Raw genomic sequence first — 27,647 nt, forward strand, 5'->3', positions numbered from 1 at the left:
TAAAAGTCCAAAGACAGACACTCCAATTTTAATACTTATTCTTGTAATACCCTCATCGGTCAAATTTTGGAGGACTCCTCCAGCTGATTGCATGGAGTATTGCTGGGTGCTGTGGTTCTCCGTCCTAACACTCTTGAGACTGTGGAAATACCCTTATAAGAAATTTATATTAATACGTATACCAGAAAATAGAACATAATGCACATGATGAACATAAAATGTGCGACCTGGATCAGACAAAAAGTATAATTATTTACAGAATCCATTGAGCTCATCCAAATGTGATCCAAGCCTCCTGGTTTCTCTTCAGTTGCAAATTCCTATGAACCGTCTGCATCTATGTCTTACTATATATCTGGAGGAGCCTCTATTAATGCCACCTGGTCCCCTGAATGAATGTGCTGTCAGTCTTCCCCAGTGTCACCTTCTGACAGACTGTTGTTGTGCTCAGTAGAGCTTATTTTTACTTTTTAGTCCCCCACCCCGCCAATTCAATAGGAGGTGGACTTGGTTTGTTTTCTTGAAGGCACCTTTTCCTCTTTTCTTTATTTTTTTCCCTGTGTTGGGCCCGAGAGATTTCCATCTCTACTGAGTTTCTTCTCCTCAGAGTTAGCCCCTCAAACTCAAGTCTTCAAATGACAACAGTCGATTTTATCAATCTTGCATTACTTTCTAGTGGAGTCAATGTATATAATTGCAGCATAAAATACAGTTTGAATCAAAAAGTAAGATAGAAGAGATAATTAACAAGTTAACAGTCCATCAACAATTACTCCATACAGTGTATGAACTAATTTTAAATGTCTGATTTGAATCCACTTTAAAGAGATCAGATGTTGAATAAGCAGGACATATCTGTACAGGGCAATTCTAACAACCGATTCAATAAAGCCACTCTGTTTAGAAAAAATTGTGGTTAAATATACCTAGCATAAAAATGATCATTTTACCATTTTTAGGTGTTCTGTGAGTTAAGTTCATTTACAATGTGTGCAGTCATCACCACTATCCATCTCCAGAATTTTTTAATCCTCCCAAATGGAAACTCTGTACCCATGAAACACTAATTCCCCCTTTCCCCCTCCTCTCAGCCCCTAGCAACCACCATTCTACTTTCTGACTCCATGATTTTGACTACTCTAGGTACCTTGTATAAGTGCATATGGTATTTATCCTTTTGTGTCTGGCTTCACTTAGCATAATGTCTTCAAGGTTCATCCATGTTGTAGCATGTGTCAGAATTACTTTCCTTTTTAAGGCCAAATAATATTCCATTGCATATATACATATATATATACACACACCCTATTTTGCTTATGCATTCGTCTGTGTACATTTGGGTTGTTTCCATTTTTTTGGCTATAAAGCCACACCTTAAAAAATTTTATAAAGTTAGATTTACATGCAATAAAATGTACTTGTTTTAAGCTTACTATTTGATAAATGTATACACCTACATAGTCACCATTATCATCAAGTCATAGAGTTTTTCCATTACTCCAGAAGTTTTCCTTGTGTCCTTTTGCAGTTAATTCTCCTACCCCAAACCATCCCATGACCCGGGCACCAACCATCTGCTTTCTGCCACAGTGGATTAATTTTGAGAATTTTTTAGACCTGAACGATCTTGGTTGGTAATGAGACAAAGAATTCAGAATAAAGGGTTCAGGAAATATGGGCAAGATAGGCTCCGGGAGACAAAGATGCTGAAATACATACAGGGACCCCAGTGACAGAGGTACTGAACTCAGGTTACTTGTGCACAGAAATGTCATCTTGAATGATTAAGGTTAGGACCAGCTTTCCTGTGGGAAAGTTAGAGATGAATGTTGATGTGGAAAGACCGAGATCACAATCTTCTGAAGAGAAGAAATAATAGAGAATATATTACATTCCCATTGTTATAGTTCTTTTGTTCATATTTTGTCTTACTCATAGTCCTAAAGGAGGCAAGAATATTCTTCTACAAATTTTAAGAGCCACGTGTAGCCTCTTCCTCTTGTTTGTGGGAGGAAGAGTTTCCACTCCTCGTTCTTTGTTCTATGATAAGATGAATAGTGAGGGCATACAGTACTGACAATCATAGAAAAGAGGGAACAGAGAGGGCTTCACCATCCCAAGATGCCTCCGTGCACAGAATACTGCAAGTCCTCAAAAAAAAAAAAAAATTAGATAAAATTTGGCATATTCAACTCTGCATGATCTTAATTTCAGATGAGAAGATTAAGAATATTCCAAAACAGAGAATTTAGGCAGTTTAGAATGTGCACTGGGTGCTTTCCATAACAGGATCCTTGAAGGTTAAATTGTTAGAGCTGTCATAATGTTAGATAAGTAACCGCTGCTAATAGTTGTTTCCATTAATTTTTCGAGACCAGCATTTGACTACCCAGAACACAGCCAGGTATATACTTGGCACTGTCTTTCCTACTCAGTTATTTTGATACCTTGTAAGGCTGTGGCCATGGCCGGTCACCTTGGTTCCTTCTCTTGGTGGTGTAGCTCTGTTTCCACAGACCCTTGATCACGTTCTGCCTGATCAAGACTCCGAACTGATCATTAAAATTAAAGATTCATCACTAACAAACTTAGACAATTAGAATTAAATACTCTTTAATAAAAAAGCCTACATTGTGATATTTTGATTACTCAAAAGTTTCTTTTCTTTTTTTTTTTTTTAATAGAGGCAAAATGGAAAGAGCCCACCCTTTCCTTTTTTGGAAAACCAGCAACCTTTCTTTAAATTCTCGGTTCAACATATGGATTTCTCAATTCTTCTTACTTTTGTTTTGTCAGCTCTGTTTTTATTTACTTATTTTTAACCTTGTTATTGAATAAACTTAGCCATTAGCTTAGCTTTTCTCAAGGAATTTTCATGTATATACATTCTCATCGTCTTACTCTTGCTGTATGATGCCTTCAGCATTTGCTTGTGTGATACTTTAAGAGCCAGGTGTTTTCTGGTCCTGTGTTCAATGGTTTGTTTCTTTCTTTTGCAGTTCTTATATTTTCTGATTAATTAAATGTTTAGGTGGTCTATATGTTGAATAATCTACTTTTCTATTATTTGTTACTTAAATTTTCACTGTGATACACTATATATGTGCAAAATTTAAATAACGTTGTCAAACAAGAGAAGTAACTTTTTCCATCTTGAATGATTAATCTGAGCATAATACCCGAGTGCCATGAAGCTCTCTTTAGAACTTACTCTATATTATCTTTCTAATTTTGAATCAAGTGCTGAAAATTCACTCTATACGCTAAGTTTTCTTAATACATGGAGTGAGCAAGCATGTTTACACGTGTTCATATTTATCTGCTCTCTAGGAAATAAAAGCCTGAAATAAATAGATTTCGGTGGACAAATTAGTAGAATTAGGTCATGTGAGATACAGTGAAGTGAGGGGACCTCTTCTTAATCAGAAGCCTTTGGGTGTTGATGGAGTGAACTAAACAGGTGAGACTGGCAGGAAGCGTATGGTTTGGCCAGATCTGTGGCAACCTTAGGAAGCTAGAATTTAGCTGATGGGAAGAAGAGTTGCTGCAAAGTGGGCTAAGGTTGCTGTCAGGAAATTATTAAGTGAGGAGGTTTAGGGAGTAGTGAAACTGTAGGTAATCATTAGTTAAATCCATTTCACCTGTAACTTGCCTTCACCAATCAAGGTCATTTTAATTGTTGTTAAAAAGACTTGCAGGCCCTGTAAGCTGCATGTAGCCTAAACAGTAAGATGTTTGCCCAAGTCGTTTTCCAGAAATTGGTGTCAGGTGTGTCTAGTTCCAGATGAGCTGGTTAAGATTGGGTAGGACCACCCACCCTCCAACGAGGCATGCCTGCTGGGTGACCTTTTGATGTTAGAGGGCTAAAAACTCCACCCTCAGTTTGTGCTAAGTGCCTCCACTTCTGAACCTGCAGAGGCCTGTAGCTTAGTTCCACCTGCACGGATTAACCACACCTTTTTTCAATCAGGCTCCTTAGGCCCCACCCCGCCCCACGCCTCAGACTGCCCTGCTCCTTTAGTCTTTATCTCATAAATACCCCAAGCCCCTTGTCTTCCTGACGCGGGTTTGAGGCTGGTTCTGTCTCTACTTTGACTGCCTTGTGAATAAACCCTCTGTTTCCTGGCATTTCAGTGCTTTTGCTTGCTGCTGGTCAGGCAAAATGAACCTGGTTCTGTAACAAATGTAACTGGGAGCTGGATTTTCTAAAAAAAAAAAAAAAAAAGCAGTTTGACTGGAGGACCAAAAGGACTAAAGGAAAGAGCAGGCATAAGGAATTGAGGCCACAACCGGGTGGAATACAGACTCCTGCTGGATGTCCTTGAAGCTGTGGAGCTCTCTGCAGCCCTCAGGTACCCCATGGGGAGAGAGGTGTGTGGAAGGCTTTGAAGTACTGCTACTTTATAATTTAACCTGGTTATGAATGTTTTACCATTTAAACTTTTCTGTTGTTCCTTTTTCATGTTTACAGTCATTATTTAAAATCTACAGAAGCACCAATTAACATTTTATTCCATACTATAGTTTCTTTCTAGTCTCATTGCCCTTTCCCCATAAAGGAGCAGTTTTCTCCTAGGCACGTTTTTGGGGAGCACTTTTATAGATTGTGTTGAGTGCCAAGATTACTATAGGTGTGCTAATATAAATAAGAAAAGTGATTCAAATCTTGTTTTTGCAATGGGGTATTCAAAGGGTCTGGGGTGATACCAGGTGCTTTGCATTTAATTAAAAGTAAAAAGCCTCCTATGTGGAAAATTTGACTAAAATAAAATTCTGAGACCACTAAAGCTAACCCAATAGCAATTTATTTGCAGGCATATGAAAAATTTGACAGTTGTTACATTTGGGTGGGAAGAGTAAGTAATTTTGATTTCCACTAACAAACATACACATGCCACACAGGTAAATGGAAATACAGGTCAAGAAAAAAATTATTTTTGCCTTAGCTATGTACATAATTAGAAGAGTTTGAGTCAATTCCATAGTTTCTCATGACTCTAGCCCAATACCTAGAGAAAAATAGATCTTTGATACATTTAGAGTATCGCTTTTGAGTAATATTCAAATAGGTGAATGTCAGCTGAGCTAATGTTTTCTCATCAACCCCAAAGCTATTAACCATTGAGTAATTAGTTCTAGCTCTTGGCTTGGTAGAGCTCAACATCTTCTCCCTTCATGGTTTCAAAGGAAATGGGAAGGTAATGATATTGCCTTTAAAGTAATTATCAGCAGTTCCTTAGGCTTGATTTATAGAAGTATCTTGTTAAATATGGGACAAATCACTGAAATACGAGACAAAATTTATCAGAATGGTAAATAGGAAATTTTGGTATTAACATGTATTTTTTAAAAATAATTTATTTATTTAGTTTTGGCTGTGTTGGGTCTTCATTTCTGTGTGAGGGCTTTCTCTAGTTGCAGCAAGCGGGGGCCACTCTTCCTCACGGTGCGCGGGCCTCTCTTGATGCAGAGCACAAGCTCCAGGCGCGCAGGCTCAGTAGCTGTGGCTCACGGGCCTAGTTGCTCCGCAGCATGTGGGATCTGCCCAGACCAGGGCTCGAACCCGTGTCCCCTGCATTAGCAGGCAGGTTCTCAACCACTGCGGCACCAGGGAAGCCCCTAACGTGTATTCTTGAGGATAGGTTTCCACGTTGTCAAGACATGGACAGAGCATACTGGGAAAATCTTATTTTCTATTATTAACTTCGTATTTATTTTTCAGAATAGGAATTCATCTTTTATGACCCAACTATGTTCTGATTCCTAAAGGAAGTATTTGATTACTGCAGTCCAAAGATACTGCTTCTATCAGCTCCTAGGTATTTGTTGCCTTTACATATTCACACTCCCTTAGAATTATATCTTTTCCCCTAATTTTTTTTCTGATGGTAAAATACACATAACATAAAATTACCATCTTAACCATATTTAAGTGTACAGTTTAGTGGTATTAAGTACATTTATATTCTTGAGTAACCATCTCCAATGCTCTTCATCTTGCAAAACAAATTCAATACACGTTAAACAGTAACTCTCTACTCCCAGTTATACTTTTTGGTATAAACCCTTTCCAGTTTTATCGCTCTAACTGCATTGTAAGCCCGTTGCAGGGAGCAGTCATATATTAGTTATAAAACATACACATTTGGTACTTACTGTCAGGCACTGTTCCAAGTGCTTTGCAAATATTAACTCACATAATTGTTCATCTTTGTATGTTGCAGAGGGTCTAGCACGTGCTTTACACGTGGGAGACATAAAATATTTGTGGAATGAATTTTGGTACCATTTAAGCATTTCCAAGTGACAATGGCTGTTTTTCTGGTTGAAAAGTTACCAAAGGAGCCAGGTTACTTTGGGGAAATGATTTGGGGAGTAATGTGACACCGGGTGCAAGTTTAAAGAAGTCCTTTATTTTAGCCACATTTAGGCCAGGTTCCCACTAAGGAAATCTTAGAGTAAAGCTATTCCTGAATGATAGACTATAGGAAGTGACTCTACGCAGTTAAAGTTTTCCTTTCTACCGGGACCAGCTCTCAACTCAAAGAAGACTCAGGAGAAGGGAAGACCCCGGGGCTGCGAGACCCGGGACAGGTCCAAGACTCCGCCGGAGGTAGGGGGGTGGGGCCTCGGGCGTGGCGGTGCTTCGGGGGCGGTGCGGAGCTTCGGGGGCGGGGCCAGACTGCGGGGCTGGGGCGGGCTGGGGCGGGCTGGGGCGGGCTGGGGCGGGGCGCGCGACTGCACCAGGCGGCGATGGCGGCGGACGGGGACTGGCAGGATTTCTATGAGTTCCAGGAGCCGGCCCTGAGCCTCCAGGACCAGGAGAACTGTAACGCGAGCCCCGAGGCCGAAGCAGGGCCGGGCGGGGGAGGCGACGGTTTCCCAGCGCTGGCCTGCAGCCTGGAGGAAAAGCTGAGCCTGTGTTTCCGTCCCTCCGGTCCGGGTGCCGAGCCCCCCAGGGCGGCCGTGCGGCCCATCACCGAGTGCAGCCTCCTGCAGGGGGACGAGTGAGTGCGGGTCGCGGGCGGGAGCCTCCTCTGCCCCTCGTCCAGCCCCTCGCCCTGCCCGCCGGCCCTCAGTCAGCAGCCTCGGCGGGACTCTGGCCGCAGGCTCCTCCCCGCACCCTCCTTCCGCCTCCTTCAACTCCGGGGTCCCGCCCCTCCGTGTTCTCCTATCTCCTTCCTTGGGGCTTTAGGCCTTTGCGCCCCTGGCGATTTAAATCCCCTGCTCCCCTGGCCCCCAACGACCCCTTAAACGTCCTCCTCCTTCCTAGAAACCAATCCCTGTTTGGTTTGGAGCGGAGTCTTGTACAGAGCTCCGTAGTTAGAGATAGTATCTCCTCGGGCACATGTGTAGACATTCATTCATTCAACCAGCATTTTTTAAGCGCCTGCTACGTGCCAGAGGCTGCTTCTCACTGGGAATACCAAGATGACGACATTACCCCTCTCAAGCAGAGGACAGTCTAGGGTGGGAGCTAGATTTGTAAACAGACATTTGTATGGGTGTGACAAACGCTGTAATGGATATATGTACAAAATATAGAGGGAGAGGGGGAGAGTCAGGAAGGACTTCATAGGGAAAGAAGTGTGAAAACGACCCTGATGGGTGAGTGGGAGTTTGCCTGCCAGGTGAAAAAAGGTCTAGCATTCTAGCTCAGGGATATAGCACATGCAAAGGTACCGACGTTGCAGCAGCGTTTTTGCCACAGGAATTTATTGGCTCCATCTGAGAGCCCAGATTGAGTGTGAGTTCCCACAGAGGCAAAAGCTCTGGTTATTAATAGCAAGGATCTCCTAGTCTGGTAGGGAGACCAATGCATAAACAGGTAATTATTACAGAATCATCTAAGTGCAATGATAGGAAATTCGCAGGGCTTTATGAGAGCTAGGGGAATGGAGGGACAGAGGTTATTTAACTGCCCAGAAACCCAGTTATAATTTGGTTAGATAAGGGCTGTAATTATGTACCATAGTTTTACTCCAGAAGATACAGAAAGGAATGATGAGAGTGAGGGAATTTGACAATATTGTAATGTAGGGGGAGAGGAGCCCTGGAGAGGCTGAGGGTGAAATTATGGAGTAAACACTGAGGTTGTGGGTAGGGGTGGGTTTTCAGAGCATTGAAGGGATGGAGAGGTCAGGGAAGAATTCTTGAGGGAAGGATTCATGGGCATTGAAAGGGGCTTGTCAGTTTCCTCTGCGAATCAGAAGATTTATCAGGAAGAGGGGGTTGGGAATGGGGGCCTGTAAACATAGCAGTGGTTCAGGCCCAGCTATGCTTGGAGACCATATCTTTTCATTGCTGCCTCTGTACAGTGTTCTGCCCAGGCATAAAAGGAAAAGTTTTTGATTGGATATTATACTCACAGATATGCATGCAATCAGTGGCAAAAGATGACATTTTAAACAGTCTATTCCCAAAGAGAAGGTAGTGTTATACATAGAGTTATATACTCGGAATCACTAGACTAAGGACATTCTCTGGATTTTAAAATTATATTTATTATATATTTGGGTTTATCAAGAATAACTTCTCAAAACAGATTAGTGGTTTGTACACAGATAAGCTTCCTTATTTTTGCATCACCTGTACTGTCTGAAAAGTAGTGTATTTTAGCCTTTGCTTAAATCTTCAGTTGATATAAAACTTAAAAGTTTTGTTACTCTTGATAATGGTTTAGTAGATAGTAGATGTTATGTTGGTGGTACAGCATGTCCCTTGATTTGGGAATCTCTGTCTCTCTTTTCTGAGCTGGGGTTGCTCACCACTCTCACTGTAGACCACTCTCATTGTCCCTATTCTATTGCATTCTATTGCATAAATCTGCTCTCCATTGCTTGATAGAGTCCATTCCTGTTTCTTTGACTAGAGACAGCTGAGAATTCTTTCACCCAGATAGTGCCTTGCCTTAGGGCACTTTATTTCACTTCTGAGTCCCGGTTTTAGTTTTGGTTAAATACAGATTGTGCTTATCTGCTAAAGTTTTACTTTAGAAGGGTCTGGTGTGGGATTCAATGTCAGCAGCACTTTGACCTTTGGAAAAGAGCTGCCCTGCTAGTTGTTCATGACTGGCTGTAATACTTTATGATAAGGACCAAGGCAGTTCATGTCTTGACTGGAGATTTCTACAGATCTTTCAGTTAACTCGGCCCTATGTCCTTCCAACCACAAATGTTCTGGCCCTGGTGAAGATAGAGGACTGTGAATTGTGCTTCATTTTCTTGGTAGATCAAATTCACCCACAGTCAGTTCTACATGAAATCTTCCACTCCACTTGTCCTTTTATTATAGCCTCATTTAAGAAGGAGCAAACAAGCAGACAAAACAAACCTCAAAAACTCTGGACTGTTTTCACCTACTAGAATATGCTAGTAGTTCCTACCCAGGGTTAGATACATGGTCAGTTATTCAGTATTTGCAAATCTTTTACCCAGGAAGATGTGGGCCAGAAACCCAGCAAGTTTAGCATCCAGAAGTGTTGTTTCCAATTTGAGCATACTGGCATTAGAGGAGATGATTCCTGCAGAGAGGAGGACAGGAATGAACCATGCATATGGGAGATTTTCTGGGTAAATGAGCCAGTTTTCTAGAGCTTTTTGGGTTCACATTTTCATTGCGGCTAATGTGCATTCCAAAGCCAAACACCATTTTGGGATTTTTGGCAGTTGTGGTCACATTGCTTCTTCTCTTTAGCACCAAATCCCAATTCATTAAATCAGTATGTTGTTTCTCTATTTTAAAGCTTGCATTCTTATTTTTATGTCCCTGGTGGTCTTGTTTTTGTATCCTAGTATCTTACATGCTTGGAAAAGAGACCCACCCAATTTTTTAGTGGCTTATTCACAATTGGATACCTGTTATAAATGTTAGGGTGGTGGTTTTTTTGTTGTTTTTTTCTTTATGACTTCTATGTGAGTATCTCTGGCCATTAAGTAGCTTATATGTGTAGTGTTTAACTTTACTTACCCTAATTAAATTTCATCTCATTTATATTTCTGAACTCATGTTTTTCATATAATGTCATTTAACAAAAATGCTGGTTAATATTTTGGGGCTGAAATGAATTTTGGTCATGAAATTGGAGTTTGCAGTCCTTTTTCCATTGTGGTTTGGGACTTTTCTCAATACAACTCATTTGAATTAATGCTTAGAGTAATAGAGCTGGAAGGAATGTCTGCTATTCTTGTCCAAGCTTCTCATTTTAAAAAGTCCAGCTAATACCTACAGAGGTTAAGGGACACAGTCAAAGACACATTGAGGATGAATGTAGACAAGTCTGTTTTCTGAATTTAGTCCAGTACCCTTTTCATTTTACCCTGTTGCCTCCCCAAAATGCTGTTTGATAATAAGGAAGGGTAACTGCACTGGGTATAATCTGCATTTTATTGTGAACTCCCCTTCTTTCCCTTTTCATCTTATCTTAGTCTTAGCCTATTATAAATTAGATATTAAACCCTAGTCTCACATTGAGACTGAATTCTTTCTCCAGAAAATTCTTTCTCTTTGGTTAGAGAGAGATTATTCATTCTATGAAATAGTCTATATGTTCCGAAGTTACAAGAGAAAAATAAGTATAAAGCACAGTGTATTTACTACCTCTTTTGGCTTGAGAAACATTATTTAACCTTCCTGTGCTTTAGTTTCTGTCTGTCAAATGGGGATAATAACTGTTCTTCATAATACTGTTTTTGAGGATTAAATGAGTTAATGTATGTAAATTGCTTAGAATATATGTAAATTGCTTACTTAGAGCCTGGCACACGATACAGTGGAAATGTCAGCTCTCGACTTTGTGAGAGTTTTCTGGAAATGTCAGCACTCGACTTTGTGAGAGGAGTTTTCTATGTCCTGTCACCTTCCCTCAGGACTTCTTGTCAGGCCCAATGATAGGATTTTTCTTTTGTCTTATTCTGGAGCCTCTACTTTTTTTTTTTTTTTTTTGCGGTACGCGGGCCTCTCACTGTTGCGGCCTCTCTCGTTGCGAAGCACAAGCTCTGGATGTGCAGGCTCAGCGGCCATGGCTCACGGGCCCAGCCGCTCCGCAGCATGTGGGATCTTCCCGGACCGGGGCCCGAACCCGTGTCCCCTGCATCGGCAGGCAGACTCTCAACCACTGCGCCACCAGGGAAGCCCTGGAGCCTCTACTTTGTTGATGCTTTTCTGAGAAACAATAGCCTCCTGTTTCTTTGCTCTGATGCTTTTTGTTCTCTCTGTCACTGTAGTACTAGGTATCTGTTTAATAATGACGTACAGAATGTTAAGTTTCACTGATTGTAGTTTTCTTCTTTTTAAGGATTTGGAATGCCCTGACAGATAATTACGGAAATGTAATGCCTGTAGACTGGAAGTCATCCCATACTAGGACCTTGCATTTGCTTACTCTGAACCTCTCAGAAAAAAGGGTAAGTTAGGAATTGCACCAGTACTTTCCGAATAACTGATTCTCATAATGGAACTAAAAAGTAGCATTTCTATTTAACCACAATTGGTTGAGCTGCTTCTTATTTCCAAGCTTATGGCAATTGGAGTGGCCTTCTTTTGCCATCTCTTTTCTGCTACTGTCGGCTTGCTAGCACTTCCCTCCATTCTTCCCCAGCACACACTCAACTTTTTTATGTTTAGGTAAATTTTCATCACCTGTGTATGAACAGCAACGATCAGCATTTTTTTCCAGCTTAAATAACAATTTTGATGTGCTGAGAACAGTCAGTAAGAACCCTAGCCTTTGATTTAATATATAGAGGGTACTGGAATATCTACAGAGAGTTAACTTTCTGAAGAATTTAATGACTTGCTAGATGTGACATATCGTCTGAAGATTGTGTTTCTCTGTGAACATTGGGGAACCTTTAAAAGATTTCAGTTCTTGGCTCTTTAATGTGTTCTTGGCTAACTGTTGGAGGCTGCTATATATGTCTTGGAACTGAAAGTGAAGACACATTGAGTAAGAAGTGTGAGCACAGGTGATAGGACAACAAGGCGGACAGAAAAATGAAGAGAATTGCTTTAAGTGGAAAATCACAGTGTGTTTTAAAACTGATGACAAACGAGGCCAAATGGAAGTTTCAGGGCCTGACTCTTTAAATTCTTCATCAAATAGCAGTGTAAGCTCATGCCAGGTCTTTTAGCATGCTCTGTATTTCATTAAGTGTATTTGTGCCATTACTGGGAATATAATGCAGTAGGGCTGTGAGTATTTTAAATCATTTTCTGAAATGATTTTCTTAAAAATGTGATTCAGAAAAGCTTGCTCCCTACTATTTTCTCATAAAATATATAATTCTGACTATATTTCTTTGTATTCTAGTAGATATAGGATTTATTATTTGTTCCAGTTATTAATCCCCTTAAGCTGTTTTGCAGGCTGACCTGACATACATTTAGGGAAAGGAATAAAACAAAATATTTTATGATCTGTCTTCTGTTTATTTGCATCTTAGCTATCATTCTGGGCTTAGTTCAAGTTTCCCTTCCTCTCTGAAGCTTCCTATTACTGTTTTAGCCTTTGCTGATCTCATGGAATTATATAATTTTAGAGTTGGAAGGGACTTTAAAGGACACTTAATCCAGTCTCTCATTTGGGGGGAATTCCCATCTACAGTGTCTCTGACAGATGGTCATTTTGCCATGGCCTCAATCCTAGCACGGAAGGAAAATGCACTCCTCTCTGTGGGAATCAGTTACGCTTGTTGGGGTGTGAAAATCGTAAAGGACTTATCTGTCCCACAGAATTTAGCCCCCTAGTCTCCTGCAAGCTGGTCCTCACGGTGCTTTGTCCGTGTCTCAAATCATTATTGTGTTCTCTTATTATATATCTGGGTCTGTCATTAGATTGTAACCTCCTGGTAGGTATCTTTGTATTTGTCTTTCAGTAACCACCACTGTGCCTGGCACATACTGATTACTAAGACAGATGTTTGTTGAGTGAACAAATGAATAATCTCATCCGTGAGGCTATATAAGTTCAGACACCATGGTGGAAAGTGTTTTAAAAATGTTTTCTATATTATTTAACATAGTATTGAATCCACAATAGCCAGTCAATGAGTACTTTTTTGTGTGACATATTAAAAAATAGTAGAGAAGAGATCTTTTCATAGTTTCAAAGGGAAGTACATTAGTAGCATGAATGGAACACTCTAATCCAGTTTCAATGAATATTGTTATTTGGTTACCTCTGGGGACGTCACTCCCTTTATCTGCCTTTTGACTGTTTTCAATGCTAGAGCAATGGCATAGCCAAGGGTAGTGATTAGTAATGATGTGGAGTTTAGTACTAGTACTGGTTGTGAAACCCTTACCTGGAAAACTCAGCAAGTTAAAATGGACAAGTGATCATCTAACATCTGTCTGTCTTGACATGACTACCCAGGTGATGAATACAACTGAGATGAGAAGTCTAGTCCTCAGGAATGAATAGCACACATTAAGTTCCTGAAGAACAAGGTATGACATAAGAAGCAACCATGTTATTAGGTAGCATATAATTAATGTTTTTTGTGTTTTTTGGTGTTTTTTTTGTGGTACGCGGGCCTCTCACTGTTGTGGCCTCTCCCGTTGCGGAGCACAAGCTCCGGACGCGCAGGCTCAGCAGCCATGGCTCACGGGCCCAGCCGCTACACGACATGTGGGATCTTCCTGGACCGGGGCACAAACGTGTGTCCCCTGCATCGGCAGGCGGACTCTCAACCACTGCGCCACCAGGGAAGCCCCAGAAGCATTCTTTAGATTATTCCAGTTGTATAACAGTGTCTATATGAAATTTTTTTTAATTTATTTTATTATTTATTTATTTTTGGCAGTGTTGGGTTTTTGTTGCTGCACGCAGGCTTTCTCTAGTTGAGGCGAGTGGGGGCTACTCTTCGTTGTGACGCGCAGGCTTCTCATTGCGGTGGCTTCTTTCATTGTGGAGTACGGGCTCTAGGAGCACGGGCTTCAGTGGTTGTAGCACGTGGGTTCAGTAGTTGTGGCTCACAGGCTCTAGAGCGCAGGCTCAGTAGTTGTGGCGCACGGGCTTAGTTGCTCCACGGCATGTGGGATCTTCCCGGACCAGGGCTCGAACCCTTGTCCCCTGCATTGGCAGGCGGATTCTTAACCATTGTGCCACCAGGGAAGTCCCCTATATGAAATTTTTGACAAAAGGGGAAGAGGTTTCTTTTTGGTTAGGATGAGAAAAACAGGAAACCATAGTTCCCTAGATTTGTTTTTAAGTTTTTTTCATTGCTGTTTAAGATGGCACACTTCTAAATTTGATGGGTCTTTTCTAGAGGAAGGCAACTGGTACATTCCAAGTTCTTACATGGGCACATTTTTTCCATTTGAGGCAGCTTCAGTTTTATAGAGGGAAACAGAACCATGGCTCTGTATCTAAACCTGGCATAGGAAGGAGTGATGGGAATGCTTGGCAAAGAGGCACATTGATGCCGAATGGGAGCGTGAATGATGATACCCATGACAGCCAAGGTTAGTTTTCAAAGCCCGAAAGGGATTCCAGCCCTTAGCATATGCCATCTCTGTGGGGAATGGGCTTGGCTCCCTCTCTGGAAAGATGGTCTGGGATCATTATTTCTGTTGTCATGGAAATTTATTCTAATGGCGTATTGGTATCACTCATGTGTTTTGGCAATAGCTGTAAACCTGTTCTAAATCCAGTGCCATTCTTGATCATGCTTATGTGATAGAATGCTTCTGAATCATTTTGCCTTAGGAACATCTCCTGTGCCGTGTTTTTCCTTCTATCATGAGGATTTCTTCAGGGACAGGGACTTTGTTTAATGCACCTTTTTATCTTTAAGAGTAGAAACAGAAGATAATAATGGCTTCCTTAGGAGTAATTTTAAAATTAAAACTTTCACTTGCTATAAGGGGGAAAAATAAGACAAAACTATGGTCCTCAAGTCACAACATAGAGTTGTGATTTTGGGGGAGGGTGTTGAAGTTTTAGGATCAGTGAATGTAATTGTTAGGTACTCTACATCATCGTACACCCTCGTGTGGCACTTTTCATCTCCACTTCTACTATCTTGAAATCAAACATCCTCTCTCATCAAGAGCCACATCTCTTGACCTTTCTCCTTTCTTATTAACAGGATAACTGTCTAGTTTAAAAAAGTGAACTAAAGCTATAGGACAACATGAAAAAGCAGCCTCTGCCCTACTTACCTCATAATGCTTGACTTCCATTTACCAGAGGCAACCGCTTTCAACTACTTCAACTTTTCATCCAGCAGATAACATTCTCCTATCATTTTACTTGATTTTATTCAACTTTAGACTTTATTCATTTACTTTCTACGCAGAGGATGAGGGTTTAGCACTCTCAAAGTCTTCCCTCTAGCCCTCCAACCACAACCCTCACAAAAACTTTTGCTTCCCTCATCTTCCCAATATAATTATGTCAAAATTTTTGGTTATATTAACCTTCATAATTCATATTGACCTTTCTTTTAAAAATTAATTTATTTTTGGCTGCATTGGGTCTTTGTTGCTGCACGCGGGCTTTCTCTAGTTGCGGCGAGTGGGGGCTACTCTTCATTGCGGTGTGCGGGCTTCTTGTTGCAGTGGCTTCTCTTTATTGTGGAGCATGGGCTCTAGACACACGGGCTTCAGTGGTTGTGGCACAGGGGCTCAGTAGTTGTGGCTCACGGGCTTAGTTGCTCCGCAGCATGTGGGATCTTCCTGGACCAGGGCTTGAACCCGTGTACCCTGCATTGGCAGGTGGATTCTTAACCACTGAACCACCAGGGAAGCTCTATATTGACTATATAAATGTTCACATTTAAGTACATTTTATGATTGCGTGTCCTCTTTTTTTTTTTTGTTTTTTTGTTTTTCTTAAGGTAGTAATAATTGCCTTTTTGTGGTTGATTTAGGTTATTATTAGCTCACTAATTCAACCTCAACAGAGCCATAAAAGTCATTTTAGTAAGTGAAACACGCTAGGTAATCTGTCAGGCTTTCTTTCTCTTTTTCTTTCATGCTTTTCTTAATTCCTTCTGCAGTAACAATTCTAATCTGAACTGGCTACTCTCTAGTTTAGCTCCACAGTCATCATTCTGGGATCTTTACTCCACTGTCATTATAAGAATTCCATTCACCTCTTTCTTGTGTTAGAGCCTATGTCTGCTTCCTTTTTTGGTTTTCCTCCTGGTTTTAATGGAACATACTCTGCGTGGTTTTCTGAGAAAGGGTACCTGAGAGGTACATTCTTTGAGAAATTGAATGTCTGAAAATCTCTTTATTCTAACCCCCTACTGAATTGTTAGTTTAGCTGGATATAGGATTCTAGGGTGGAATTTATTGAAACATGGAAATTGCATTGATTTTTTAATTCTCTGTTGAGAATTCAAATGACGCGTTGGTTTCTGATCCTTTTAATGTGATGGTTTTTTCTCTCTGGAAGCTTTTAGGGTTTTTTTCCTTCCCCCACACAGCTTTTTGAAATTTCATATGTTGAAGGCCATGTCCAGGCCTTTCCTAGCCTGATGGTGCAGTGAGAAATCAAATGTGGGGGCGTGTCATCCCCGTGGTGCAGCATGGCATTGCAGTATGTGGTAGCAGATAGAGCGGGAGTGCTGATGTGGCTCCTCCCGCAGCCTAATGTTATGAAAGGCAGCACGTCAGTGTTTTTCTTTGCACTTCTCACCTGCAGGTTTCTTATTCTGTGGGGTGTATTCACCATTAAACTTCAGACCTGTGAGGAGCTAGGGAGGCAGTAGGGACCTACATCCATCCAACTGTATCTTCAATTTTTATATATATCCTCTGTACTGGTAAATAATTTTCCCAGGTAAAATATATATTTTTTAAATTATGTACTCTCTGCTAGAACTACACGGTTGCTTCTTACGTAGTTCCTAGTTGCCCATTTGTTCTTTGGGAACTCAGTGTGCCACTCCTTCTGATGAACAGAGTTCTAATTTGTTCTTTTCATCGTCTGAATGGTCATGTCATGATGGATAGATGATCACTTGTCCATTTTAATCTGCTGGGTTTTCTAGGTCAGGCCTTTATAGTTAGTAAAGGTGAGGTCATTATTATAGGGGCTGTTGATATTCATGTGGGCAGGTTAAGAGACACCATATGAGGTAGACATGGTGCAATACCCTGGTGGTGGCAACAGCAAGCAGCCCTTTAGCACCCTTAGGCATGAAGAGAGGTAAGGAAAGGGAGAAGTTACCAGAACCTGGGGAGAGTAGCGATGGGGGAGAGGTCAGCTTGACAGGAGCTGCAGCCTTTGGAATCTGGTAGGGAGGCAGACAGCAGAATAAATGCCCAGCCCTTCCCCTCCTGCCTTCCAGTCTCCTGCTAGTGTCTACCAGTGTGTTAATCCACCTGGAAGCCAGAAGCCAAGGGCATCCTTTGATGTAGCCCATAAAGGTCAGTCTCTGGGGGCACGATTGGGGAGAGAAACGGTAGTAAGGCAAAGAGAAAATCTCCAGCATAGTTTGGTTTAAAGATATTTTTGGAACCTAGAAATACTCTTTTTTGGAAGAAGAGATAGATTTTCAACTGGAAGGGCTCAGTATGATCCGCGTGGACAGTTCCCACCTGCCAGGGAGTTGATTACTTATCTTTTACTCTGTTAAAGTTAGTTACTTGCAAACTAACTTCTATGTTTTCTGTGGAATTTTTACATATACTAATCTTCCTATTAGATCATTAATTAAATAACATTTGCCCCTGTCTCCCGCCGCCCCCATTTGCTATAATTCCCTATAAATTGCTATCGAACACCATATATTTTTGTACTTCCTAGACACTCTTCCCCTTGGAATAAATAGCTAAGTGTGTGTCTGTTTGGGCAAGAGGGGATATATACAGCACCTTAATTTCATATTTATTCTACATTCCTCTCATTTCTGTTTGAGATGACTATGCAGAGCACCTCACACACTGCCTGGTACACAGCAGCTGTAATAATATCTGCCTTTTGAAGCTCTCAGCAGATGCTTCCCTCTGCAGCCTCCTTTACCCAGATGCTTCGACTTAGTTGTGATCAGAATGTCCTCCTCTTAACAGTGGGTAGTTTTTGTTTTTAGACGAGTGACAGCTTGCTCTTTGATACCTCAGACGATGAGGAGCTGCGAGAACAGCTGGATATGCATTCAATCATCGTCTCCTGCGTTAACGACGAGCCCCTCTTCACGGCAGACCAGGTACAAAGGAGAATCCCATCCATCAAGGGAAGGGATCCTTGGCTGAAAAACGATTTCTTATTGTGGCCATAAGTGATGGGGTGTTGGAATTTACTTATTTCTATTGTATTTTCTGGTAACACAGGCTTAACAGTTTTCTCCTGAGGAAAGAAGAAAGTATATGTAATCTGAAGCAGTTGGATTATGTTACTTGGGAAGATTTTTCAATATATGCAATTTTCCAAGATAAGCATTGTTAAAACAGTACAGCGGGTTACTTTAAAAGAGGGTTATTGCTTACACTGGAATCAGAAAAAATCCTGTGAATTTTCTTCTTTCTTTACATTTAACCAGACATGGGCAAACTATATCGGTGCAGAAATTATCTAGTTTCTCTAAAACCTATGTAGAAATCATTAGCACTTATCAGAAGTCTTTATTGTGTATCCAGGAAAGAAGTGAGCATTAGTCCTGTGGAATGCTCTAATAATGTCAACCCTGTATTCATTTAAAACCAGTTGAATCAGCTTTCTCATTTTCTGAATACTCTTCCCACTTCTGCTGTATTGTCAAACTGTGGTGCAAGAGGTTCTTCGTGAAGTCAAGTGTTCCATGGCTACTGGGACTGAGTTCTACCACACTGTATTTTTAGGCTGGAAAGACAAGGCCGGTAAAGAGAGGTATTGTGGCAAGATTGGGAGGAGTATGTTAAAAATATGTCATTTTGATGCTCCTTAGTCATATTTGTGGTTGGATTGTCTGAAGCTTGGAAAGAGCATGGTGCTTAAAAAACAAGATAGTAAGTTAGAGGGCTGAGTGCGGTACAGCCTGATATTCCAGGGAAAGTTCATTGTCTCCTCCATACTCTGCCTGAAAACCATAAACTATCTCTGCTTTTAAGACTGAGAGAGGACTTCCCTGGTGGTGCAGTGGTTAAGAATCCGCCTGCCAATGTAGGGGACATGGATTCGAGCCCTGGTCTGGGAAGATCCCACATGCCGCAGAGCAACTAAGCCCGTGAGCCACAACTACTGAGCCCATGATCCATAACTACTGAAGCCCACGTGCCTAGAGCCCGTGCTCCACAAGAGAAGCCAACGCAACGAGAAGCCTGTACACTGCAACGAAGAGTAGCCCCCACTCTCCACAACTAGAGAAAGCCTGCGCACAGCAACGAAGACCCAACGCAGCCATAAATAAGTAAATAAATTAAAAAAAAAAAAAAGGACGGAGAGAAACAGATTCTGTAGCCTGTTTCAGTGTCTCATTTTCCTGTTTAAAATGCCTATTTTGGAAACTCTTCTTACTAATTAGCATAATCCCCACTCGCTCAGGTTTACCTGTTTTTCCTTAGTACTAAGTGTTAGATACGTTAGGCTCGATGATTCATGCTGTATTTTTTTAAATAGTTTTTTTTAAACTCTTAGGTCCATTTTTTAAAAAAATTATTTTTATTGAAGTATAGTTGATTTACAATATTGTGTTAGTTTCAGGTATACAGCAAAGTGATTTGTTTATATATGTATGTATATATCTGTATCTTTAGATTCTTTTCCACTATAATTGATTACAATATATTGAATATAATTCCCTGTTCTATACAGTAAATCCTTGTTTATCTAGTTTATATATATGGTAGTGTGTATCTGTTAGTCCCATACTCCTAATTTATCCCTCCCTCTCCCCTTCCCCTTTGGTAACCATAAGTTTGTATTCTGTGTCTGTGAGTCTGTTTGTTTTGTAAATAAGTTCATTTGTACTATTTTTTAGATTCCACATATGAGTGATATCATATAATATTTGTCTTTCTCTGACGTACTTCACTTATTGTGATAATCTCTAGGTCCATCCATGTTACTGCAAATGGCATTATTTCATTCTTTTTTATGGCTGAGTAATATTCCATTGTATATATATACCACACCTTCTTTACCCGATTATCTGTTGATGGACACGTAGGTTGCTTCCATGTTTTGGCTATTGTAAATAGCCAATTTTCACTGAGTTCTGTATCCTTCTCAACTTCTGGAATTTGAAACAGGACAAGAAGCTGCTGTAAGATTTGAGCAACACAGCATATGACAGTGGATCATTGTTTCAAAAGCAGATATATTTCTGAAATTTTCCTGCTTTCGTGTAGCTTTTTTTTCCTCTTTAAACTTCTACATTTAAAGTAATTATTAAATATACCTTTATTTTCCGTTGAATTAATATATGAAATTCTTTTCTTGCTGTTAAAGGAAAATTTTGCAACCATAGAGGTAATTTCTTGCTTTTCATATAAATTTTTTTACACTGTTGTATTTTCTAAATTTTATGTCAGTTTTGTTAAATAGCTTTAGATTGAGCACTTGGTGTGGTATATGGTAAATCTTCTGTCGCTTGCTTTCTTTTAACTATGATCTGGTTCTGGCATGTCTGAAGTAGATTATATGTGTGTTTGTAGCATCGTTTCTCAGACATTACAAGATCTGATAGGGCCTACTGAATCCTGATGGACATATTAAATCATATTTTGTTTATTTTTGTGTTTAGTGTATTGTAATTTTTTTTTTGATAAACCATGATAAACCACTCTTACAGTCAATTTTTGTTATTGAGAACACCGACTCCTGCACACTGTTGGTTAATGGAGAATTTAGTGTACTTCTACTGTGGTTGCTTCAGATGAGTGCCGTGTTACAGGTGGGTCATTTTTCCTATGTGTATTTAATTAACAGTGGTTTGTATATTTTGGAAGGTGATTGAAGAAATCGAAGAAATGATGCAGGAGTCACCAGACCCAGAAGATGATGAAACACCCACCCAGTCAGATCGGCTTTCAATGCTTTCCCAGGAAATTCAAACTCTTAAGAGGTCTAGTACAAGCAGTTATGAAGAGAGTAAGAAACCTGACTTACATCAGTACTCTTTGTGCTTTTGTATACCTCAGCCGTGTAGTGGGACCATCTCCAGAAGTCTTTGGCTCTCACAGGCTGGGTTATATACCCTTCCCCTGCCTTCCAGTGATACTCGACGCATATATTCATCATTGCTCAGGGACTGTGTCATACTCACCTTTGAATATTGTATTTGTCTGCTTGGGCTGCTGTAACAAAGTATCACAGGCTGGGCGACTTAAACCACAGAAATTTGTTTCTTATAGTTCTGGAGGCTAGAAGTCCGAGATCAAGGTGTTAAGCAGGTCTCATTTCTTCTGAGGCCTCTTCCTTCTGTCCTCACATGGACTTTCCTGTGTGTATCTGTGTCCTAATCTTCTCATTTTTAACGGCATGAGTCACGTTGGATTAGGGCCCACCCTAATGGTTTCATTTTAACTTAATTATCTCTTTGAAGACCTTATCTCCAAATACAGTCATATTCTGAGGTACTGAGGGTTAGAACTTCAATGATGTCCTCTCACATAAAGGGAAGTGCTGAGAAAAAACTGAAAGGGGGTTTCAGGGAATATTCTTCCCTTCATCTTCCCAATTCTCAATAAAACTCACACATTGGGGCATATGTGTTTAAATATATATTTAGCTTAACGCAACATTGTAAAGCAACTATACTCCAGGACTTCCCTGGTGGTCCAGTGGTTAAGACTCTGCCTTCCAATGCAGGGGTTGCGAATTTGATCCCTGGTCAGGGAACTAAGATCCCATATGCTGCGTGGTGCAACAACAACAACAAAAAAGTGCAACTATGCTCCAGTGAAAATTAATAAAATATATGTATTTAGCTTAATTCTTTCAAATTACCTTCTTTTCTCTTCAGAAGTGTCCCAGAGCCCTGCTAAGTTGCTTGTGATTTCTTGTCAGCAGGTATTTTCTGTACCCTTCCTCTACTTTTGTGTTTGTTCTTCTTCTTTTACAAGCTTATTAAGTCTTGACTGAACTACTATTCATGGAATGATTGATTTTTTTTTTAACATCTTTTTTGGAGTATAATTGCTTTACTGATTTTTAGACAAAAAAATTTTGTTATACTTTTCTTCTCAGCCATTTGAGAAGTAACTTTGCCCACCTACCTCTACTCAGACCTGCCCACCAGAAGTGTGAGGACTCTGAGAAGATCATGAACAATTTAATTACTTAGAATATGATTTTTTGCTCTTTGGCATTAAACACCTTGTTGTGCTGCCTTGAAACATTTTGGTCTTAGTGTCTGCTGTGCTTTGCTTTTTGGTCATAGGAGTGAAAAGACTGTCCGTATCTGAATTAAATGAACTGCTGGAAGAAATTGAGACGGCCATCAAGGAGTACTCTGAAGAGCTGGTGCAGCAGCTGGCCCTGCGAGATGAACTGGAGTTTGAAAAGGAAGTGAAGAACAGCTTTATTTCAGTTCTCATTGAAGTGCAGAACAAACAGAAAGAGCACAAAGAAACAGCCAAAAAGAAAAAGAAGCTCAAGAACAGCAGCTCTCAGAATGGGAAGAACGAGAGAAGTCACCTGCCCGGCACAGTAAGTGATGTTTTGCATGTAGCGTCACACACTGGAAAGAGCTTCAGTGGTCATTCCAGTGCTCCAGGCCAGCAGAGGCAGGCAGGGCCCGTGCATACAGGAGTGGGGGTGCTTCTCACCAGAGAGCTAAAGGGATTCTGTTCAAGAACGCCACTGTGCTCTGCTCCTTCAGAAAGGTGTTTTCTTGGTGAGGGTATAATGGTTATCTGGATAATTCAATGCTGAAATATTTAGGAGGGAGGTAAGTGGAAGGAAGAGGGGGAATAAAGGAGAATGTTTGAAAGAAAAGAAGCTTTAGCAGGTGACCATTACAATACATGGGAGTGTTAATAGGGGTGCTTTATGTTCCGCTGGTGGGCAAATGAATGGTATTGCTTTCTTGTTTTTGCTTATCTCTTGTGAGTTGTATAGTGGAAAAAAAAGGGGTGCTTTTAGAGGGAGCTGAACTGTGCTGAGCCTAAAAGCATAGGTTGACTTGTAAACCATTTCCTGATTTGTGAGTGAAGTTGGAATGTGAGGATGTTAGAGGCAGTTACATGACATCGGCCATTTGGCCTAGTATTTGGCAGACTAGAATATAACTGACTGGTGAAAACAACTTTAGGATATTTGAATCTTTGACTCTTGGTATGAAGTTTTTTGTTTTCTGCTTTTCATTTTTCTTAAGGTGTCCTATTAACTTCACTTGATTAAATTTCATTATAAACATTAACTGTTAAGTATTTGAGACGCATTTCCTTATTGGTCTTATGGCCATTTCATTATTTGATCAGTTGAGACCTTGTACCTTGTCACCTTTATCTTGTTTGTATGTGAAGAACTGTTGGTTTTATTTTTAGAGTAAAATAAAAGGAGAGAAACCCTTTTTTTTTTTTTGGTAAGAACACTGGGATTTTAATTTTGTAAACCACATATTCAAGTGCTCAAAACAGAATGTTGCCCATAGAGAATTGGGGCCTGGGCTGAGAACTTGTCTCTGCCCAAATGCAATATCACACACCACTACCAAGAGCTAACAACAGGTCTGTCCAAATGCTAAGACCAGGGACTTTGAAATCTCCATCTTAAGCCTTATAGGACTTCAGGGCAGTAAAAACTTTATCTTTCAGAGGTGGAGGGGCCTGACAGAGGCTTTGAAACCTGCTGAACAACTCCTCCCAGGGCACATCCTGGGACTCAGTTCCAATCCAAAGGCCTTTCTGAAGGTTGTAGTGCAGTTGTCGACCCCAATCTGTTAGCAGACCCCAGATAGACCCGGGAGAGCTCTGGATGGGCAAAGGGATTCATTTTTCTAAAGGGAGTGTACTTTTTAAATTCATAATATTGATAACATGGTAATGCAGATCATCACAGACTGGCTGTTATATGGTTTGCAATTATAAAAGTTCTGTCTTTGACTAAGTCTTGATTCACTTTTTTCTAAAGAATACTTATCAGAGAAATAGATCTCATTAATCAGACTGATGGAATTGAGGAAAGAGAGTGCAGTTCTGGGGTGCTGAGCCACCAATGAGAGTTAATACAAACAAAAAGAATCTTAGCATTTAGCTCATTCATTATGCTGTTTTTGGCCTATGAGTAAATGCAGATTTTCTTAGTGTAATGTCATTTGTACATAGAAAAGACAGTTTATAAACTGACTTTGCAAAAGTTGCCAGATATGTGGAACAAAATATTTTTTAGAAATGGTAGTATTGGTTGAAAAGTGTTTAGTCACTTCTAGTGACAACAATGAAAAAAACAGCACCCACCAAACAAAAAAAACCCCACCAAAACATGCAAAAACTAAAACATTTGTTTGAATATACAGTCCTGGAAAGTTTGCTTTAAAATATTAGGGACAATTTTTTGTTTCTCAGATTTTAAAAAAATTGTACCCTTTAAATTGCCCTATTATGCAAGTGTGATTAAATAAAATGCTTAGTTAAAAAGTCATAGCATGGTTGGTAATTTCTGCCTATCTGCTTTTAGGGGTTACATGTAAATCCTCCATTTATTCATGTTAACACTTGGCTGAGGAAAATAAATGTATCCCTAGAGACATTTAAGGGCTTCTTTTTCTAGCTCGCATATAAAAAGGGTTAGAGTGGATTCGTTGTGTAATTTTACATGGCATTTATATTGAGAAATGGATTTGACAGGGCAACATTTAGGTCTTATTTGAACCTTTATTAGTCTTGAAATAGATTCATAGGAACAGTAAAATTTCTTTTCACAATATTTGGACTTGTGAAGTTGCTTCTTGAGTTCTGATCTGCTATTTGTGTCAAAACCTTTAATCAGGCTAGTAATGGCACGGCTAAACTTGTAGTACTAGTTCCCTCCTTCTTTCTGACGCCTGAAATGATGGCAAAAGACCATTCCATTTGTGACACAAGGAGCCTGAAACCTATGATTCTGAAAATAGTGGTTGGTGACTCAAAAGAACCTTAAAGTGAAATGGCCAGTTGGCTAAACAGATTCCAAGATAACTTCCTTTCCAGACCTTTTGTATAATATACAGTTTTGGCAAGGCCTGATCTCTATGAGTTAGCTATCATCAGTGATACTAATTTCTAAGAATTGGTGGTATCGTGCCTTACCTGTTTTCTAATAACACTGGTCACTTTTTTCTTTCTACTTTAGATATGTTTTATTAGCAGGACTTGTACTTTTTCCTTAAGCATGGAATAGCTTCCTGCCATTTTTCCTTAGCATATTTCTTTGAAACAAAACATCAGTTTGTAGTTGGTATCACACTTTATCCATCATTGCTAGCTTCTTCTCTTAGGTCCAGAGATACTATAATGAAATATCTGCATGTGAATAGAACAGAGTTAAACTCTTTAGGTGTTCATTTTGGAGACATACTTTGTTTGAAACATTTGCTGCAGTGAGAAAAAAATTTAGGGGGCATAGGGATGCTATTTATAAATATTAAAATACTGAGTATTATAAAAGTGAAATGTTGATTTGTTTTGATTTTTAAAGTAATCTGTTATATGTTGGACAAGATAAAGCTATTCATTAAATACTTGCAGAGTGTCTTTCTTGTGCCAGACACTGAAGATACAGTGGTGAATAAAATAGGCAAGGCCCCTGGCCTCTTGGAGCTTACATTCTAATGAGGGATGCAGGCACTAAACAAAGAAAAGAATGAATAGACAACGTAACTTCAGGTAGTAATAAATGCCACAGAGAAAACGAAAGGCTTGGTAAGGTTATTAGCAGTGCTGTGGGGAGCTGTTTTCGAAGGGGTGGCCACTGTGTCACTGCCCCTCCTGATTGGCAGGGCAGGCTGTTCTTTCCCTCTCCAATTCTCTGTTTGAAGGACAGGTTGGAAGAGTGGATCTTCTTGGCAAATGAGACTCAACAGATTGAAAAACTTTCTATCTCCTTTATCCTGTTCAAAATCTAGAGAAACGGGTGGGGAGTAGAGGCTGGAATGGCTGAAGGGCACTGTCTGTTAATGGGTTTGATGACCCACATGCACTTCTTTGAACTGACTATGCTGTTTTGGGCTGTGATGCTTCTATTTATGCTCCTGCCTTTTCCTAGAGCAGCCCTCCTTCTCCTTTCCTGCTTCCACTGTCCACTTGGGAGGTTTTTTTTTTTTTTTTTTTTTTTTTTTGCTCTACGCGGGCCTCTCACTGTTGTGGCCTCTCCCGCTGTGGAGCACAGGCTCTGGACGCGCAGGCTCAGCAGCCATGGCTCACGAGCCCAGCCACTCCGCGGCATGCGGCATCTTTCCGGACCGGGACACGAACCCGTGTCCCCTGCATTGGCAGGCGGACTCTCAACCACTGCACCACCAGGGAAGCCCATGGGAGGTTTTTGTTTTTTTTTTAAACTTATTCTTCAAAATCATGGTCAAGCGTTGTCTTCCTTTCTTAGAACTTTTCTAGATGACTCTTCCTCCACTGCAGAATTGACAACTCTCTCCTTCTGGGGTTAATATTATTCCTCTTAACTATTTCTGTTAGTACTGTCATATCATATTGCAATTTTTTGTTTTCATGTCTGTCTCTGTTAGGTTCCCTAAGGATAGAAAATGTAACTTTATTTTCATGGTATACCCAGGTCCCACATTAGGTACTCAATAAGTTCCTGATGAATAAATAGTTAAGAAAAGATTTCTTTTTTTTTTTTGCAAATCTGTATTTCTGTCAGGTGCCAAATGTATTGAGGCTGATTTGCACAGTGATTAAGAACTTTGGGTTAAGAGCTGTGTTTGAATCATGATCCTGCCACTGGGTACATACCCCTTTGAATTTTGGAGGAATTAAATGAAATAATGTATGTAAGACTAGCATATATCCTGAGTAAATGCTAGTTATTACATGTCCAACTGTTTACTAAACATTTCTCCCTGAATATCTAACGGGCATCGAAATTTATCTTATCAGACTAATGTTACCATTTTCCTGAAGGTGAATTTATTCCAATATATTTCTTTTGTCAGTGAAACTAGTCTACTCATTCACCAAAACCAGTGGAATTTTTTTTTAAGTTTATTTTATTTTTTGTTTAGAGGAATAGGTGGATATGTTTTTATTTTTAAATGTTTATTTATTTTTTTAATAGGAACAAACTACTTATATTGTCTTTATTCAGAAAGAAAAAGTGAATTACAACACTCAAGGATATCCTTTTCTGCAATACAGTTGACCCTTGAACTAATCAGGGGTTAGGGGCACCGACCCTCTGCTCAGACAAAAAATCAAAACCAGTGGAATTTTTAGGTCAAAGAATATGCGGTTTTAAACAACAGTCTTTTCAAATTGTCCTACATAAACGTTACCCAGTAACAGCATAAGTGGCCATTTCTCCAAACCTCCAACTTATGATGCATATTATTAATCTTCTCATATATACTGATCTGATAGGCAAATAAGGTTTTGATCTATTGACTGTTTGTATTCTTTTGTGTGTTGCCTATTATATCACATTTGAGTTGTTTTTCCTATTTATTTATGAGGGTGCACATACTTCTTATGTCCTAGTACTATATTCTACTGTAATCATTTGCTTAAATCTCTCCTTAGAAAAAAGTGCAGCCTTCCCAAAGGCTCATTCACATTGTTTC

The 27,647-nt window shown here is 40.1% G+C and overlaps 1 protein-coding gene and 1 long non-coding RNA gene across 8 annotated transcripts in view; both read left to right on the forward strand.

Annotated features, from left to right (window-relative positions):
• Positions 1–6,682, forward strand: part of LOC113623855 (uncharacterized) — a 52,942-nt gene extending 46,260 nt beyond the window's left edge. The window contains exons 6-8 of the long non-coding RNA XR_003434097.1: positions 4,135–4,352; positions 5,723–5,819; positions 6,534–6,682. This is a non-coding gene — a long non-coding RNA (uncharacterized LOC113623855). The remainder of the gene's footprint in view (positions 1–4,134; positions 4,353–5,722; positions 5,820–6,533) is intronic.
• A 57-nt stretch (positions 6,683–6,739) lies between these two features.
• FEZ2 (fasciculation and elongation protein zeta 2) overlaps positions 6,740–27,647 on the forward strand; it is a 94,581-nt gene continuing 73,673 nt past the window's right edge. For all 7 annotated transcript variants that reach the window (XM_027113404.1, XM_027113399.1, XM_027113400.1 and 4 more), the window contains exons 1-5: positions 6,740–7,007; positions 11,297–11,405; positions 18,045–18,161; positions 20,881–21,022; positions 22,314–22,582. In XM_027113404.1, the coding sequence (XP_026969205.1) occupies positions 6,754–7,007; positions 11,297–11,405; positions 18,045–18,161; positions 20,881–21,022; positions 22,314–22,582 (891 nt within the window). In that variant the 5' untranslated portion in view covers positions 6,740–6,753. The remainder of the gene's footprint in view (positions 7,008–11,296; positions 11,406–18,044; positions 18,162–20,880; positions 21,023–22,313; positions 22,583–27,647) is intronic.

The sequence above is a fragment of the Aethalodelphis obliquidens genome, unplaced genomic scaffold (genome assembly GCF_003676395.1).
Source record: "Aethalodelphis obliquidens isolate GAN/ISIS:26980383/991018 unplaced genomic scaffold, ASM367639v1 scaffold12, whole genome shotgun sequence".
NCBI lineage: Eukaryota > Metazoa > Chordata > Mammalia > Artiodactyla > Delphinidae > Aethalodelphis > Aethalodelphis obliquidens.